Source organism: Plectrocnemia conspersa, unplaced genomic scaffold (genome assembly GCF_051122295.1).
Source record: "Plectrocnemia conspersa isolate PC_06_02 unplaced genomic scaffold, ASM5112229v1 ptg000005l, whole genome shotgun sequence".
Lineage (NCBI taxonomy): Eukaryota > Metazoa > Arthropoda > Insecta > Trichoptera > Polycentropodidae > Plectrocnemia > Plectrocnemia conspersa.
Genome location: NW_028277169.1, coordinates 7,002,266 through 7,021,361, shown reverse-complemented (window position 1 = coordinate 7,021,361; position 19,096 = coordinate 7,002,266). Strand labels below are relative to the sequence as shown.

At 33.3% G+C, this 19,096-nt stretch overlaps 3 protein-coding genes and 1 long non-coding RNA gene across 7 annotated transcripts; 2 read left to right on the top strand and 2 right to left on the bottom strand.

The window, feature by feature from the left end:
• Positions 1–3,740: 3,740 nt before the first annotated feature.
• On the bottom strand, positions 3,741–5,093 carry LOC148234732 (uncharacterized). Its single transcript, XR_015809840.1, has 6 exons — positions 4,999–5,093; positions 4,768–4,811; positions 4,520–4,579; positions 4,297–4,353; positions 4,066–4,116; positions 3,741–3,825 (listed from the first exon to the last, which is right to left on the bottom strand). It is a non-coding gene; the product is annotated as an uncharacterized LOC148234732 (long non-coding RNA).
• Positions 5,094–5,146: 53 nt separating this feature from the next.
• Positions 5,147–6,448, bottom strand: RpL15 (ribosomal protein L15). Its single transcript, XM_088187260.1, has 5 exons — positions 6,418–6,448; positions 6,126–6,305; positions 5,919–6,055; positions 5,614–5,724; positions 5,147–5,443 (listed from the first exon to the last, which is right to left on the bottom strand). The coding sequence occupies exons 2-5, from the start codon at positions 6,295–6,297 to the stop codon at positions 5,249–5,251; spliced, it is 615 nt and encodes a 204-aa protein (XP_088043386.1). The 5' UTR covers positions 6,298–6,305; positions 6,418–6,448; the 3' UTR covers positions 5,147–5,248.
• A 1,580-nt stretch (positions 6,449–8,028) lies between these two features.
• Positions 8,029–10,788, top strand: LOC148234730 (uncharacterized). Its single transcript, XM_088186873.1, has 2 exons — positions 8,029–10,160; positions 10,212–10,788. The coding sequence occupies exon 1, from the start codon at positions 8,350–8,352 to the stop codon at positions 9,757–9,759; it is 1,410 nt and encodes a 469-aa protein (XP_088042999.1). The 5' UTR covers positions 8,029–8,349; the 3' UTR covers positions 9,760–10,160; positions 10,212–10,788.
• Positions 10,789–12,255: 1,467 nt separating this feature from the next.
• Positions 12,256–14,628, top strand: LOC148234729 (uncharacterized). Of its 4 annotated transcripts, none has more exons than XM_088186871.1 (3): positions 12,256–12,326; positions 12,413–12,532; positions 13,560–14,628. In XM_088186871.1, the coding sequence occupies exon 3, from the start codon at positions 13,669–13,671 to the stop codon at positions 14,425–14,427; it is 759 nt and encodes a 252-aa protein (XP_088042997.1). In that variant the 5' UTR covers positions 12,256–12,326; positions 12,413–12,532; positions 13,560–13,668; the 3' UTR covers positions 14,428–14,628. The 4 variants fall into 4 exon arrangements, with proteins under 4 accessions (XP_088042997.1, XP_088042998.1, XP_088042995.1 ...); XM_088186872.1 differs by having other exon boundaries at positions 12,256–12,339; XM_088186869.1 differs by having other exon boundaries at positions 12,413–14,628.
• Positions 14,629–19,096: the final 4,468 nt, after the last annotated feature.

Here is a 19,096-nt window from a genome sequence, read left to right as displayed (position 1 = left end):
ATATTTATTTTTTGTGCCTAAATATGTCTATAGCAGTGTTTCCCAGCCTTCTTTATGCCATGCCCCACCGTAGTCTTTTCAAAAGTCATATGCCCCACCGGCATCTTTTTTTAATAAAACAGTAGGTAAATTTTCAAAACGTATATAAAGGTAATAATAAATTTCTAGCATGCAAAGTAATATTAGAATATTTTGTGTTAGTTTCTTCGCACATCCATGCCATTATTCCTTTTATATTGAATAAATTTGAAATCGAATCATCATTTTGCATTTCCGAAAGTTCTTCTTCATACAAATTTTCATTTGAAATATCTACCAGCATTGGTTGTGTCAACCAAGCCGGAAAATGTATCTCTTTTAAATCAGCAAATTGTTCTTTAAAATCAGTTGATAAAGTTTGCAGATGGTCCAAAATAACACGTTTAGCATTATCAGTCACTTTACATTTTTGGAGCCAGTAAAATTTTTCAAAATTGTTGTTAAAAATATTTTTTTTAGATAATTCGATAAAAGTGGTAAATGCAAATATCTTTGCTTTTGCATCGACAAGTGTTTTCTCCGATCCTTGAAGTTGGCTATTTAAAATATTTAATTTTTCAAATATATCAGTTAAAAAGCTTACAAATGCTTTACCGTCGACCGTCATCAAAAACTTCATATCAGATCGGTTGCTTAAAAAATCACAAAGGGTATCAAATAATTCCATAAATCTTTTTAAGGAATTTCCTTTTGAGAGCCATCTTACTTCAGTGTGAAGTAACAGTCTTACGTGTTCCGCATTTTGTTCTTCACAAAATAACTTGAAGAGACGCTCAGATTTAGCACTAGTTTTAATCATATTGATACACTTTATAACGGAATTTAGTACCTCATTTAGAACAGGTGAAATGTATTTAGCCACCAATTTTTCCCTGTGAATAACACAATGCACCACAGTCATATCTGGATTCTCGTCTTTCATTAATTTTAAGCAGCCATTTTTCTTTCCCATCATATTGGGGGCACCATCTGCAGCACAAGATATTATATTTTTAACATCTAAATATTCTTTTAGCTTATTAAATATATCTTTGGAGGTAGTGGTGCTTTCTAATGATTTGCAGAATAACATTTCTGCAAATTCTCTTTTATCAATATATCTTACGTAAGCTAGCAACACGGCTTCACTGTCTCTCAAAGTTGATTCATCCATTTGTAGTGAAAATTTTCTTGTTTTCAGCTTTTCAACAAGTTTGATTTCAACGTTTTCACTCAATTCGTCTATTCTTCTGCAAACAGTAGTGTTGCTGAGGAGCATAGCTTTCACGAGTTTGTCATCTTGTTGTAGAACTGTTTTAAGAAATGCTGATATTGATGGCTTGATTAGATCCTCTCCTATAGTATGGTTTTTTCCACATTTAGCGATGAGCAATGAAATTTGGTAACTAGCCTCAAGACTACGATCAATACTTACAGTTTGTGCACAAAATAGATTTGTTAATGTTGTTCGTTTTCCAAATTTTTCTTTAAGATTTTGAAAGAAAATAATATCTGAATTAATATGAGTACTATGTTTCGCCTTCAAATGTGCTTCAAGACGACCTCGTTTCATTGGTAAAGGATTTCTCACACAGAAGACAAAAAGGTATTTTTGGTAAGGGATTTCTCACACAGAAGACAAAAAGGCATTCGTCATGCCCAGCAGGTATAAATCCAAATTTTAAGAAATCCTACGCACGTGGGTATATTTAGTCGTGAACGAGCAAATTATATTTATATGTGGAATATTTGATAATTTCCGACGTGTCCCATCTCTGAAGCGTGGTGCCCCACCTCTGAGGCGTGGTGCCCCACCGGTGGGGCGTACGCCCCACCGTGGGAAACACTGGTCTATAGCGACGCGAGGATTTATTAGGCTGAATGTTTTATGTATTATTGAGGGTAGTCCTTTAGTTTTACGATTGATTTTTGCGATACTTTATTTATGCTGAAAGATATCATATATGAAAGTTGGTCTAACTTCAGTTTCTCAACATTTTAAAAATAAAACAGAAATTTAAAGATATCTATGGATTTTTTATTATTCGAACATTTGATGTGTTTCATTAATTATGAAAAATAATATCAATTAACCTTTTGCAGCAGCCGATCCTTTCAATGACATTTCGGACAGTTTTTAGCCTCTATTTGACAGTTGCGAAACGTCCATTTTCTGTTCAAACCAGAGCTGTGAAGTTGTTGGAAATTTTTCCCGACTCCAACTCCGAATTTAAAAATTTCGATAAGATGGTCTTAAAATATTAAATTTATTTTTAATTATTTTCATGTAAATAACAACAAAGAAGAAAGAGCAAAAATAATTAATAATTTTTGATATATTATACAATTTACGTGATTTTTTATATACATATTGGAAATGTTGAGTTCTGAATTTTTATGACAGGATGTGAGTCAGATGATGTGTGATAGTAATTAGTAAATAGATACTATTTCTAATGTCATATGTAAATATGACTGGTGTAGAAACATGACCCTGGATGTCATTCAGTTGGATTAGTGTCACGCCATTGTATGTGTGTGACCACGCCGGCTGTTTATTTTTCAGTGAAATTATATTTTCACTAGTGAAATCCAAATACATTTTTACCAGTAGATACATATTTCTACTAGTGAAAATATTATTTAAATAAATAAATTATGAGCTGTTTTAAAATGTCAATGTTCTCAATTTGACAAATCGTCCATTTGCTGTTTAAACCCAAACTTAACCTACACAAATGAACTAAACCCAACTTGACCTAATGACAGTTCTAAAACTAATAATCAGGGCTGTGGAGTCGTTAAAAAAAAACACGACTCCGACTCCGATTCCGATATTTACCAACAACACGACTCCACTCCGACTCCGACTCAAAAAAGTTTAATTTCATCAGGTATTTTTAATGTTTTTCTACACGTTTAATATTCATACGCTATACAGTCATTATTACGTAATTAAAAATTCATAAACTTAATAATTTAAAAAAATGCTCGGAGTCGCTCATTTTTCACGACTCCGACTCCAACTCCGGCCAAAACACCACGACTCCAACTCCACAGCCCTGCTAATAATAGTCTTAGAATTTTTATTAAGTTAAGTTCAAAATAAAAACTAAGCCAACTCATTTCTCAGGGGAAAATAAGCGGAAGAAGTACAGACAGATGTCGCATCTCGCATATTGCTCCATAGTTTGACTGCACTTCAATATTATACTATGTTTTAAAAATACGATAGCTATCTTACCAATATAACTGCGGACTCTTGATATAAAAGGGCTGATCAAAGTATATTCAAACCGAATTTTGGTCAATAGGAGGGCGCAAAAACAATTAATCACTTCTCGGAAGTCAAAAGCAATACAATCATGTCAGCGCCATTGACAGTACGATTTTATCGCCTTTGACGTGGATTTTTAACTTCTGAGAAGGGATTATAGTCAATATAGTAATTACTCTGAAGTTAAAAAAATAATTTAATAATATTATTGAACTGTATTTATTAATAATTTTATTCAAAACATGATTTTAATATAAATTACGCACTTTATCTTTTCCTGGTTAGTCTTATCTACCTAGTACTAAAACAAGTTTGAGTATAAGTTAAAATTTTGCAACATTATGCTGCACTATGATAATTTCAATTATTTGAGAAAAAATGCGATTTTAAGCAACAGATTTGGTGCGAGCGAACAGACATCTGATATAAATGAAAGACAAAGTACTTATTGCAATTTTTTTATTTATTTTAAAAATAAGCTGTATGCCAAAATAATTCAAATTGAAATCTTCGCTCGAAGCATATGCTATCTGTAAAATAAAAAGAATAATAAATAAACTCCGAACTAAATTTTATAAATATATAATAAAAATAATAGTAAGTGTTCCAATCTGGATTGAGATCTCAAATATGATTAAATCTGGTATCTCACCTAGAAAGGTGTTTATTCTTCTTCCATCGACAACCAAACATTTCACTAAGATAATAAGCGTGGCAATGATAATGTTTCCGGAAGTGATATTTATTCATAAATTAAAAAATATAATCACCATAACACGAAAAATCTGCAAAATCTCAGCGTTTGAAATTGTCAAGAGAATCTGGAAAAAAATGTAAAAATTAACATCACATATTTTTTTTGACGATATAATAAATAAATTAAGTTATTGTCAGAAGCTTAAGGTAAGGTTTATCAACATTAACTTTCTGTGTGGTGCATGATGTCTCATCATTTAAAATTTAAATAAATAATATTTTTAAGTATAAAATTCAATACTGACCTTTTTATAAATCAGATCTATCCAACATCAGAAAAGTGCAACATCTTTTTTAGCAATCTAAAATAAAATAAAACATAATTTAGATATATTTAAATTTTCATGATTTATAAGTTGAAATTTAAAAATCAGTAATTATAAGACATTTCATAGATCATCATTTGATTACACTTAATTAATAACATCATATTTAAATCAAAATCAATATTTTAAAAAGCCTATTTACCTTCAAATAATATTGATTAGTTCAGTGATGCTCTTCTTTTAAAGTATTTTTACTGGAATTCTGAAAAATAAAATGGAAAATTGTTAGTTAAATTTTAATTAAAGTTACTTTTAAATATAAAAATAGATATAACTTCAGACATCCACGGAAGTTCGTTAATCATTAAATCATTTCATATGATTGAGAATAAGAATATCATCATTTAACATATTATTAATTTAAAGGTTTTAATACAAAAATATATTTACCGTTTTGTCTGGGACTGTTCGGAGACAATTTTTTCAATTATGATCTGAAAAACAAAATAAAAATATTTTAAAATTCATTCTATAGGAACATTTTATTTATTTTAATCTAGAAACACTTCAGACATCCACGGAAGTTCGTTAATCATAAACACGTATGTTTTATCATTAATTTGAGATAAAGATTTTCATCATATGCAATAAATTTTTTTTAAAAAAATGATAAAAGCTTACCTTAAAAAAATATAATTCGAGTCGGAGATAATTCTGCAAAGTGATACACAAATTAGATGGTTGTATTTTGTAAATATTATATTTAAAAATATATCTTACCTTTTTATATTATATATTTATTAAAATAGTAGTAATAAAAGAGTTGAAATTTGTCAAAAGTATGTTTATTCCTTAGCATATAAAGAACATACCGATTTTTGCAACATTTCGAGAAATGTCATAAAAGATGTTATAAAATACAATATAAAGTTTATCGCTTTCTGCGCAACTGGAGTGTGTTGCGTCTGATCCAGGAAGCACGACGAGATCCACCGGTGGTCTGGCTGAATCTCCTGCCTTTGCCCAATCCTCGCGAAGACTTTCCGGCGGAGGTCAAACCGCGCAGCTCTCTGTGCTTATGCACAGCCTTGACGATCCAGTTAATCTTAGCATCCTTGCGGATAGCCTGAAAGGAATTTGAATGACGATTAATACGAGAATGTCGATAAAGAAACGCTTTAAAGATTAAAATATAAGATCAGACTATTAAGGGACTTATTCAACAGAACTCAGAGTGGTGCATGCCAATCATCATTCAAAATCAGCTGTGAAAGAATAAATACGGAATACGCTTACATTGTGAGAAGGATCGACCAAGATGACTTCGTAGTATTTGTAAGACGAATCTTGAGCGACCCAGTATGAGTTCAAGACTCTTAATCCTCCACAACGTCTGCCAACACGTTCCTAAAACATATAAGAATAATCAATTAATTTTGCCCAGACTAATGATCATTTAAATGTAGCGATATGCAGAAAAGTATAAACAACGTGTAAAATAATATTTGAGGTTATATCACGTTAATAAGCATTTCTTTACATTATACCCATCACTGAATATATGTGAATTTACAAAGGATCGAAAATATTTTAGGGCTCACCTCAGCGATGGACTGCAAGTTGCGCGTGGGCTTGAGCTGGTTGACTCCGTGGCTCTTGGGTTTGCCGTAAGTGGCTCCCTTGGGCACTGGGCGTTTGCGTCCTCCGCGCCTTACGCGAATGCGGAAGATGACAAAACCTAGAACCGAGCGAAGCCGCCATGTTTATTCCGCCATTGACGTTTTGAGGTTAAGTCGCGCGTACGTTACCTTGCTTGGCGCGGTAGCCGAGCCTGCGGGCCTTGTCAGGTCTCGACGGCCTGGGAGACCTGTGAAGCCTCGTCAGCTGCCTGAACTGCCAGACGCGGATGCGCAGCAAATATCTGAGCACATCACTCTGCTTCTTGCGGTAAAGCTCCTGCACGTAACGGTACGCGCCCATCCTCAGACCTGGCAACAAAATCAAAAATGATCTGAAGTCGCGTCATGGGTCTGAGGCGGTCGGCCACCGCTAGGGCGCCTGATCGCACAGATATCGACGGATTCATCGCGGGACACGTACCTGCCGGATGGCGTTCACTATGGAAAAGACTGCGTTAGGTGTTGCTAGCTCAAGCCGGTTTGTACGAATTTAACGTCTTAACATCCAAGATTTTGGCCATGAATTTTAGTGAACTTATACAATTTTCACGAACGCCTTATGATTATAATTTTTAAATATTAATTATATGTTCATACAGTAGCGGTCAATGAAAGGTGTCCACCCACAGAAAAGGGACAAAAGCAGTTGTATTTATTAAACGGAGAACAGCAGTATGTGTGTGTTGTATATTTTCCGCCAGCGCAAACAAGTGAAGTAAGTGATATCTTTTTTCATACTTAAATGTGACGGTGATTTTTCAATTGGCAAAATAGTCATCTTATGTGATTTCAATATTCCGTCCGCCCCATATTTCCGTGCAGAGATTGATTTCGCCAGTTTATTGCTTAATTTTTCCGATATTGATTGTGTCAATAATATTTACAATAAGAACCTTGATGTAATTTTAACGAACATGTATGCTAATTGCGATGACGTCGCAAGAAGCAATTATGTTCTCATTAAAGAGGACGATTATCATCCATCGCTAGCAATTGGTATTAGGTTCAAACAGTTAAATTCGTGTCCATTTATGAATGAAAAAGTATGTAAGAATTTACTGTATGAATGAAAGTTTAGGGACGTGGATTTTGGGCACTTCAGTGGTTCGCTGTCTCGTATAGATTATACACAATTTTATCGAACAATTGATGTTGGTTCTGCTCTCGATATTTTTTATAAACTAATTTATGGTATTTTTGATGAATGTGTTCCCAGAAAACATTCAACGACTAACAGAATTTATTCAATATGGTTCTCGAAAGAGGTAATTGCAGTTCTTAGAAAGAAGCATGTCATACATAAAATCTGAAAACGAACACGTTTCCAGATTTTATGTTATTTTTTTCTATATTTCGGCAGTTGATAATCGGTTTTCGAAGTTATTACGTCGCTTTACGTGATTTTGTGTTTAACATGCCAAAAGTTCAACAATTGACAACATCGAAAAAATAGGAAATTTTAATTCTGGGTAAAGAAATATTCAGTTCTCGTTATATTGCAAGCAAAGCATGGTGCAGTAAAACAAATGTGCTTAATTGCATAAAAAATATGAGGATTCCACATCCTTACATAGGAAGAAAGGCTCAGGAAAACAAAGAAAGAGCAATTTATCAGAAGAAAACCGAGTCGTTCACAAAAGTGTTTTAAAAGTGCGGTAGATGTAAGAACAGAGTTCATTGAAGCTAGTGGAAATTAAATAAGCGTAGAAACGGTACATCGTCGACTTCTAGAATCTGATTTATACGCAATGGATGATGGCGAAAAAACTGTTTTCATCGAAGAAAAAACGTTTTCAACGATTAAATTTGGCCAAAAGAATTAAAAATTGTACTGAATCGGACTGGAAGCTTATATATAATCTTCTCAGACGAAAGAAAATCTAACTTGTTTGAGTCAGATGGGATCCATTAACATAAAAATAACAGGAATGCAAATGGCGCCTTAGTAAACAAGGAAGTAACACAGTGATGGTTTTTCTAATATTTCGATTTCATTAAAATATATAGTATGTTGACGCCCACGCTCGTTTCGCGTAATGTGTGCGTTCGCGAACGCCCGGGAAGCAAATTTAACTGCCATATGCCATATGGCAGTATAAATTTGCGCCCGGGAATGTTGATAACCGGTCGGCTCTGATCGGCGTTACGAAACGGTCGGAATACGTCAAACTCAATCAAATATTTACACACGAGTACACGTGTTTGGGATTCAAACCTCAGTACTAACCAGTCCACGTATCGCGATACATAACATGTCGAAACCTCAGTTGTCAAAGACGCGAAGCCGAACAGCGTTACACAGCCGTCAAGGTATGTCTAAAAAGTCGACCTGACAGCGTCGGTATGCCCCAACATGGATCACAATAACATAGATGCACCACCTGTAAACAAACCGTTGAGTGATGAAGAGAAAAGCAGCTTGAACATTGCACACCACAACACCGTAGACATCGAACCCAAAGGATGGTTCGCAGCTTTCTCGGCCTTTTTTAATGCAAATGAATCTAGTTACATAAAACTTTCTTACGAACAAGAACAAAACGTTGAAGACTGTATAAATAGTACTTTAGTTTATGTTGCCGACACAAAATCCAGTGAACCTTTAATACACCAGGATATAGAATGCTGTGAAGAGAGTAATGTAAATATAAAAGAAGAGATAAATCTTAATCAGCTCGAAACTACCAGAAGTTTATCCAACTATAAAACGATCGAAATCACCAAAGATAGTAAAAATACTCCTTGCGGCGTATCGAGCGTATCATTAATGTTAGAAGCGATCGACTCGGAGGTGGATAGAGAAACTGAAAAACAAGCAGTTTCTACAAAATCGCGTCATGAAATTAACAATCAATCTAATTTAGTTAGTTGTAAAAACGATAGTGTTAGTTCAAACATGGATGTATCTGCAACTGAGAGTACTCTTTCTTCTTATGAAGTACATACGACGGAAGAATCTCATAAATCTGATACAAATGTGCCTTTAGTTGCTAGCGCAAATTTAAAAGATATCGATTGCAACGATCAAATTATGGATGAACCTAGCCTTGATAAAAATGAGCTTTGTACTGAAAATTTAGATGAAGATGCAACGGAAGTAACGAAAGACTCGACAGTGCCAGATATTGTAATAGACGAAGAAAATAAAGACGAAACAATTTCCGCGAAAAGCGATGAAGATAACAATGCTATAGATGTAATTGTATCTCCCGATGTATCTAAAAGTAAAATTATAGAAGTTTATTCTGCTCATTTAAATCCTTTTATGGACGATAAAGATGATACGAACAACAAATTAATTAACGAAGAAGTTAAATCTCATCAATCTAAATCTGATAGATTGTCATCTAAATATAATAAAAGCCTAAATCCATTCGAAGACAGTGATGAAGACGAAGAAGAGTCTCGACCGCAAGTTTCTGTTAGGAGAAAAAGTGAAAAAAAATCGCCATGGACAATTATTATCAATTCATCTAAGAGCTTTTCAAATTCCGATGGAAGAAAAAGAAAAAAGGTTTTGGCTACGCCGAGTCTAAATCCGTTTTCATCTGATGAAGATTCGGAAGAAGAAAAATCATCTCTTCGAGTTCTAATTCCAACTGCAAGATCAAGGCTTTACATTGAACATTCCAGCTTATCGGTTTCTCAACAATCATTCATGGATCGTCTACTTCATTGTCTAGTACGATTTGTTCTTTATTTTATATTATTATTTTTTTATTTTTTCTGTTACAATGTAACTGTCAACGTAGCTACTATGTAATATTTTTTTATTTTTATGTATTATATTATGTTGTGAAACACATTGATACAATATCTAGAAGGAAAAAACTCCCGCTGCTAAACCACTAGGAACGATTGGAGTACCACAACGAAGGATTAGCTTACCTGAAGTTGCTTCTCAACTTACAAGTCCTAGTTTGAGCCTTTCTCATATTTCACCACGACTTCGGAAACGGATGTCAGCACTTCATCACAGGCAATGAGCGATCGGTCATACCGAGACGATTCACCCAGGTACTACTACTTCCTATAGTGACAATAAAAACAAGAAGTGCCTCAATCAAACTATGTCTCATGATGGATACTTTGTACTTCATGTGTTGCACTGATTGTTAATTTAATTGTGTACCAAACTTTTGTTTTATCAATTATTAATTTAGTGTAGTATCAAACCTTTTAATATTTAAAGTCTTTTATTAATTATTAATTTAGTGTAGTATCAAACCTTTTAATATTCAAAGTCTTTTATTAATTATTAATTTAACTATGTATCAAACCTTTTATGTTTCATGTGTCATTAATTTAAATATATATAAAACCTATTTGTAATTTTATATACCTTACCTTGTCGTATTTACAATTAAAATGTTCACTAGCCGCTAAACAACTGAAATTAAAATAAAATAAAACTTACAGTTTACATTGTATAAAATTTAGTATAGAAATCAAATTCAAATGTATATTGTGTGATATATAGTTACAAAATAACGTTTATATATCTTTTTACTACAATTATACTTTTCTTTATGTTTATTTTTGTTTTAGCGTTAATCACTTTATCCATATCGTCATCACAATATGTATATCTCGATACACAACATCATATAATTTTAGTAGCACCTGCAAAATAAAATATTTTTTCACCGATAAAAATACGGTAACCATACAACTGAACACATGGACCAGTTGTGCTTAACCTTTTTTTCCTCCAGGCCAAATACAGATGTTTACTACGTTACGCGGGCCGGAGCATAATATAATGTTGTAAAAATAAAACTCAAATAATTATAACTTTTTTTTTCTCATCTATATTTTTATGCATATACCTATACACATGTGCACCTTCAGAGTTTTGGACCTAATCGCTTATATACAACAAACAAATAAATATATAAATACAAATGTACACAAAACATTTAAGATAATTTATTCATTTATGCAAAAATTGAAACAAACTTTTAGCTATATTAGACAAATCATGTTTTTTATTAGTACAGGCTACTCTTTATTCATCATCAAAGTGAGAATCGCTAATCAGTAAGCCGATTTTATAAACTTTCTTTGCATATTTCATTTCAGAATAAGATGATTCACGAAAATATTTTGCGGCGAACAATTTGTGGGCACAATTTCGTAATCTTGTAATTTTTATGTACCCGTTTCCAAAGTTCGAATTGAAAGTTATGTTCATATTCGTATTGTTTTTAAGCTCGATAAATTCATTAAATGGCATTGCATAATTAAATCCTAATACTGTTAGTTGTTGATTAGTTTTTATTTCCAAGTGCTATGGATTTATATTTACAGTTACATATTTAATATTAAAATGAGTGGTGCGCATTGTCCGCACCGGCCGTGCGAGCCTGCCGAAGTCGCCAAGATAATGTGTATCCGTCGCCCCAGTGCTTCCAAAGTGCCACCAAGTTTTAGCCATAATAAAATCTAAATAAATACCATAGGACCCATACATTAGCAATTTAATTTTAACTATTATTACATTTAATAAAAGTGATATTTATGAATATCCCGATTTGAAATCATTTATTATTGCATGTGTATGTACTACACAGCACAGTAACGCGTGGATTTTTTTGACACAGTAAAGGAAATGGTAAAGCATCGCATTTTACTATTATTTTGTTTGTTCTTTATTACTTAAATTTTTTTTATTATAGATTACGATTTTTTAACACATTGCGTACGGTGTGCACAAATTTGTGCGTTTCAGAAACCTTCCGTTGCGTCGGTGTGCACAAATTTGTGCGTTTCGTCATTTTAACTTCATACTTACAGCCATAAGCAAACGTTACGTTTGTTCGAAATTGGACAGTTGGGTGTCGTGCAAATATCGCTGCGTAACTTGACCGTCAAGTGTTATAAATTTTGAATTGATTGTATAGGTCACAAAATTAGATATTTTCGGTTTTTATTATAAACCACAGTATTTTATCATCATTTTATTATTATCTTTATTGTTTTTATTAAAAAATATATATATTTGGTTATTCTAAACTAAAAATTATATTTTATTTTATTGGTACCCGATCCACAGTTTGACGTTTACTGATTTTATCATTGCGAATACAAAAAAACGATCATCATGAATCTGTTTTTAAAATTTGACGTTAAAACGTTGACTAATTAAAGAGTTACGATGTTTTAAAAAAAATAAGTTTGTATCCTAATTTTCGCAAATAATCCCCGCCGCACGGCTCCATTTTTAGAAATAATGCCCAGTATTCAATGTGGCAACACTGTTTAATGTCAGTTTCTCTAATGACATGTCGGTTATACATATAGTTTGCTTGGGAGATTTTTGAATGATATGTATTAACTAATTGTAATATTTGGATTAAACTTTTAAATTCAATGTTTCTAATCGTAATACCATAATTTTTGCTGTCCCATTTAAGGTATCTATTCCACCACGATGAGTTTGACTGTGTGCGAGATTCAAAGCCTCTCGAAGAAGGAAAAGTTGAAGCTTAAAAATTGCGAACGTCCAATGCCAGATTTGGACCAAAAACCGGATGGTAATAAAGTATTTGTTTCTTTCGACCGAGATTGGTACCGAACCAACGATTGGTTGTGCGGCTGCGAAATAAGAAATGCGCTATTCTGTTTTCCTTGTTTGCTGGTGGGAGAAGAACTCATATGGGCCAAAGAGGGGTTGAACAGATTTAACAATTTTCAAAAACTGGCCAATTTTCACGAAAGCAGCACCAAGCACATCGAGAACGCAATTAAATTGGCGTTTTATGACGGAAAAGGTGATTTCACATTCAGTGATAACGTTTCTTTAAATGAATACAACGATAAAGTGAGGAAGAATAGAGATGCGTTGTGTAAAATAATGAATTGTATCAAAGCGGCCGGTAATTTGAAAGCGTTGAATATCGACAGTGGTAATTTGGATATTTTTAAAACTGCTATAGATTTTGCATGTATTTTAGATGCAGATTTGAAGAGTAACTTGACTCATAATGAAATCTTTGACGATTTGAATAATATTATAAAAGAATTGTTGGAATGTATGTTGTTCATTTGTCAATCGTTCATAGTCGAAGAGATTAAAAAGTCACCTTATGTAGCTGTTATGGTCGATAATATATCCGATACATCCGAGTTTGAACGTCTGGCTATAAGTTTTAGATATGAGTACGGAGGAGACGTACGTGAAAGGTTTTGGGGGTTCTCGAAGACCGAAAATGAATCCGACGATGCCATAGCTTCATCCATTTTGGAGAAAATGGATGAAGTTTTAGGTGGTTCTTATTCAAAAGTCATAGCTTTTACATATAACGGTCCCATTAAAAGCGAAGAAGATAACGTGCCTCAAAAAATAAAACAATTGTATAACAACGCTCATTTCGTTCATTGTTACACTCACGGAATGCAAGAGTTCATAAAAAACGCTTCGTCGATCATGGTCGAAGGTCGCATTTTCTTCGCGAATTTATACAAATTGTTAGATTGCTTTAAGACGTCTCCGTTCCGACTGTCAGTCTTGAATAAGCATATCGATTTAGCTAATCTAAATTATTCCGGCTACAATTTCAGCATTCCGTTATTGGACGATGTGTACGAACAAAGAGATACCTTCGTACGATGTTTCGAAGAGTTGCAATCGACGGTGACGACCGACGACACCATTCAACTTTCTACGGCCATGCTGAAGATGTTGAAAGACGTAGACTTCTATTTATGGCTCGAGCTCTTCTATCAAATAATGCCTCACATCGCCACTCTTCACATGGAGATGCAAAATATTAATTTAGACTATAGCAACATGCAAGGACATCTATACAACTTCCACAATGCATTCTTACAGATCGAGGAAAATCTCAACGTACCGAATGATAAAGAAACGACCGAAAGGAAACGAATATGTAATATAATACGCTTCAACCTCATGCAGCGATACATGTTCGTGACTCACGTCGTAGCCGCAAAGTTATTCTGCAAAGAAAACTTCGACGTTTACAGAGAACACGTTCCGATCATTATTGTGACTGAACTGTGCAAAGCGTTTCCGATGTTGGAACAAGAGAAACTCTCGAGAGAGCTGCAAGCGTTTTATCTCAGTGATATTTTGCACGACTTCGAAAGCCTGGTCCATTTGTTGAGAAACATGTACAAATCGTCACTGAAAGACGTCTTCAAAGAGGTAACGAAAGTGCTGCGAATTCTGGTTACCATTCCGGTGCCGACGGACGAATACGAACGGTGCTCAATGTTGTCTACTTCGATGCGATCATATTTAAGATCGGCAAGCCCTACTAGAATGGCGACGGATATTGCTATGGTCACGTTAGAAAAAGATATGATTGAATCGATTCCGCACTTCAATGATCAAGTTTTGGATCGATTCTGTAAACCTGGACATAGAATGAAAGACTTTTGTTACAGAACGTGGACATTTGATTGATTGAATAATTAAAATAAAAACTAAAACCTGTAACAGTAATAGTTAAGATAGTTAATATCTATGTTAGTTCCTTATGATTGCTTAATTTAATACTTGTTGTTAATGTTTTTATAAAAAAATGCTTAATTGTTATCACATTTTTTTCCTTTTTATATTATACATATACTCTTGGTATTAAATAAATCTTGATACCAAAAAAAATTTACTGTCTTATTAATTTTAAAATACCAAAATATACGAGCAGTAATTTTGCTTGATCTTGGTCAGCAGTTACAATAAAATGGATCAGTAATTATTTAAGGGTTGTATCCAGGGCTTTTTTAACACTAGATTTACGGGTATAAACCCGTCAATTTGACGGGTGTCATTTAAAATTGGTATATTCAAAAATAAGAAGTTTACGAAAATAAAAATAATGTTATATTTTCATTGTTCAAATACAAAAAGTTGTAAAAAAATAATGTGATACGAATCAAATCATTTTGACAGGTTTCGTAAATTTATAGTATATTTATTTTCAAGAGTCAGCCGCAATAACATCGTTGAGTGCGGAATCATAATGTGCTCTTAAATTTCTGCCCTGTGTTTGGTATTCGCCGTGAGATCAATCTAATCATTGAGAACGACCAATCACATTATGATTACGCGTTAAATTTTTAATCTTTTTTAAAAATTATTAATTTGAATTGTTTTTATTAAATTGCAACTTCTTATACTATAGAACATTTTATTTTTTTCATAAAATATCCAGATGGTGCTAAAGAAAAAGAATTCAAATTATTAATTTTTATAAAAGGTTTAAAAAAATTTTAAATTGTACTTCCTCATAATATACAGCCTGGATACCTTGCACCGCCCTGGTGACCGCAACCATGTGTACCTGAAGGTATAAAATTGAGAACACGTGTACATATTTTTATATTTTCCATTTCAAAATGGTGGTTATACAAAAAATTAAAAAAATCGTATCTTCGTTTAAAAACATTTTAGAGAAAAAAGTAAAGAGAGTAAAAATGTTTTATATTAAAAATAAAAATTTATAAAAAATGCTTGTTTCACATTTTCGTCAATTATTTGTTTTTAAGACACGATCACTGCTGCAGTTTTAAACATTTAAAATTTTTTCTAAAAATAAATTTTGAATTTATTTTTGCTCAGTTAACCATTTTTTTCATTTTTAAATGAAAATTGCTACTCCTCTTATAATATGAAGCCTGGGTGCCTTGCCTTAATAATGGGGCACCCCTAAAAATGGTGTGTAACTCTTTACAAGTTGTTAGAATGACCGAAATATTTTAGTAGGAAGATCGAATCTTGATTCGTGAGTCCCTTTAAAATCGTCGAAAAGCGTCTTCAAAGCTGGCTGCTTAAGTCTCTGCAAGCGGATGGCCATCCATTTATTCGCGGACGGTAAGAATAAGGAACGATATGGGACTCGGAGGTTGTAAAGCCTGACACAAACCGTTTCTTTCAGAAATAAATAAAACTCGAAGGTTAGACTGCATTAAATCATAGTTTCTTAACATTTTTACATCCACGGACCACAAAAAAAAAAAAAAAAAATGTTTTGCGGACCATCAACATTGGAATAAAAATTTTAATATTTATATAATTGATTTTTTATTCAAAATAATTAATTTTGTAACGTAGTTTGCTGATATAATCATATTTAAGTATAATAAAACAGTCGGTAACAAGAAATATAATTTAAAAATCCATTAAATACAGCATAAAATTTGATTTTTGATCGAAATAATAAAAATCAATTATTTTATGAGTTTTCAGTATTATTTATAGATCTTCCAGAGTTTTAAAACACAATCTTTGGAATGAAGAAGTTAATGTGACTTCTGCTGCTGCTTATTTGCTATAATAATTAATAACCGCGGCTTCAGCGTAGTTTAAGCAAAACAAAGCGTTGCATTCACATCCATACGGTTTGATTAGTGTCATGGTTGAAAAATCCTTTTCACACGAATATGTTGTCGAAAATGCAGATAAAATTTTTATAGCTTTACAACTCAAAGTTGGATATTCTTTTAGGGAAATCCAAAATTGAGAAAAAGATTTTGTTTTATGTCTCGACACTGGCATCAGATAACAAATCGATAAGCTTTTCCTTTTCTTGATTACTAAGTGAGCATACGTGAACGTCTTCTATAAAAGGGTTATGAATCCACAAATTTCCTTTACGAGGATCTTCTTTATCGGTGTAATAATGATTAAAATGTTTGATTAATTCCATTAAATGTTAACAATTATAGTTAAAATAAACTTTTAGTGTACATCAATACCTTTCAAAACTTCTTCCAAAAGCGTAAACATTTCAATGTTTTTATTTGGTATGCAACTTCTCCAATAAATCATTTTTTTTAAATACATCTATTTTATTTCTTAATGTGAATATATTTGTAGAAAATCCTTGGAGAGAAAGATTAAGTTCATTAAGAAGACCAAACATGTTCGCCATATATGCAAGTTTAGCCATCCATTCTTGATCTTCCAAAAAATTTAATAAATTCGAATTTCGCTCTAAAAGAAACAATTTTATTTCTTCTCTCAGCTCAACAAATCGTATAAGAACTTTTCCTCTTGAAAGCCAACGAATTTCAGTGTGGAGAAAGAGAAGTTGATGTTGCGAATCCATACTCTCACACAATGTCGCGAATAACCTCGAGTGCAAGGCTCGACTACGAATTTCATTGATGATCTTAACCGCGTAACTCATCACTGCACTTAGTTCAGCAGAAAGCCTCTTTGCAGCTAGTTTCTAAATAGCCCTATGCAAATACAAGCAAATACAGAACAGATTAAGGACCACCGGTTAAGAAACTAGGTATGCATTAAATGATACGAACTGGACTAGCTCCTCGTAGCTAACTTTAAACAGGTCAATGTGTAACTGGAAGACTCCAGGAAGGAAGTTGGAAGAAAAATATGATTGTAACCGGTGAATGTTCGGTTTATATTAAGTTTAAAAATGAGATAGCGAACCTAACCTAACCGGCGAACGGTTGACGATGCTCGTTTATATAAAATTGAAAAATCTGGAAGTGTACTTAGCCAGTCAATGACTGGTATATATTATTTTTTAGATTAAATTAAGACCATTGTGGCCTAACAGGTTACCCCAATGCGCCATGATGGTCGAAAACAAATTTTAAATTTATAAAACATAAAAAACGTATATATACATAAATATAACAATACTTAAACATAACAAAAAATTATAAAATATCAAAATTAAATTATACAAACTGGATCAGATCCTCGTAGCTAACATTAAATAGGTCAATATGTAATGCCAGCGTATTAAGGAGCCGGATGGCCACAGCTATAGGCGAGTCGGCAAGTGCGGATGTCCTAGCCCTAATGGTCATCAAAAGAAGTCGCGATCGTGATTTTCGAAAATGTTCCGGAACCCAAAACTGTAATTTCTCGAGAATAGCTGGATTGTCGACAGCACCTTTTAGTAATTTGAAAAAATGCTTAGCGACATACAGCTTTCTGCGAGAACTCAGCGAATCATATCCCAATGCTCGTAAAAGAAAAGTGCTGGGATATAAGTACGGATAATAACCAAATGTCCTTTTGTAAAGGTATCTTAAATACCTTTTTTGAATTTTTTTCCACTAAAAAGGAATATTTGGCCATTCGGTGATTCAAAATTATGGATCCCGATTCAAGAATGCTACGAACTAAGGTGTCATAGAGGATGCGAATAACTGACGGATCGTCAAAGTGAAAGGCATTCCTCATAACAAAGCTGAGCATCTTGGAAGATTTATCACAGACGTCGTGTATGTGTAGAGAGAACCTCCATTTGCTCTCGAAAGTGATTCCGAGATCTTTAGTGGAAGTTTCTCTAGTCAAAATGTTACCACCGAGATGGTAGAAATAAGCTGATGGCGAACGGGATCGAGAAAATGACACAGTATGGCACTTTCCGACACTAAAGGGCAGACGGTTAATGGAAGCCCATCTCCACAGAGTCTAAATCACTTTGTAGAGAGAAGGAGTCCACAACAGATCGAATGCATTTATATAATTTTAAATCATCTGCGTACAGAAGAAAACTTGAATTTTTAATTGCTGTATTTATGTCATTAATAAATAACACAAAAAGCAGAGGTCCCAGATTGGATCCTTGAGGAAACCCTGAAGGGGTAAAATATTCTTTTGACAATCGGCCACCATAGGTTACAAACTGTCTAGGATTGCTTAAATAACTCGAGAATAACCGAGTTAAATTATCCGAGCAACCGAGGTTCGACAATTTTTTTAATAATAACCTATGACAATTTTTGTCAAAGGTTTTCTCAAAATCTGTATACACAACGTCTACTTGAATTCTCGCATCGAGAGAAATTGTCACCGTTTTGGTGAACGACAGAAGGTTAGTAACAGTGGAACGGGCAGGACGAAACCCGTGCTGTTGGTCTAACAAAACTTGCCGAAAGTGATTATAGAGATATTTATGAATAATTATTTCAAATAATTTAGCAGGAGCTGACAACACTGCGACTGGTCTATAATTCTTTATATATAATTTGTCACCCTTTTTATGAATAGGGGTGACTTTTGTGCATTTCCATAGATCAGGAAATGATGATGTTTTGAGAATCAGATCATAAATACATTTTAGAGGAGCAGCGAGACTGACTTCGCA

Coding starts and splice junctions, on each gene's coding strand:
- RpL15 (XM_088187260.1), bottom strand. CDS start 6,297: ATGGGCGCGTACCGTTACGTGCAGGAGCTTTACCGCAAGAAGCAGAGT. Junction 6,056..6,125: donor CGGCTACCGCGCCAAGCAAG/GTAACGTACGCG, acceptor GCTCGGTTCTAG/GTTTTGTCATCTTCCGCATT. Junction 5,725..5,918: donor ACTTGCAGTCCATCGCTGAG/GTGAGCCCTAAA, acceptor TATATGTTTTAG/GAACGTGTTGGCAGACGTTG.
- LOC148234730 (XM_088186873.1), top strand. CDS start 8,350: ATGGATCACAATAACATAGATGCACCACCTGTAAACAAACCGTTGAGT.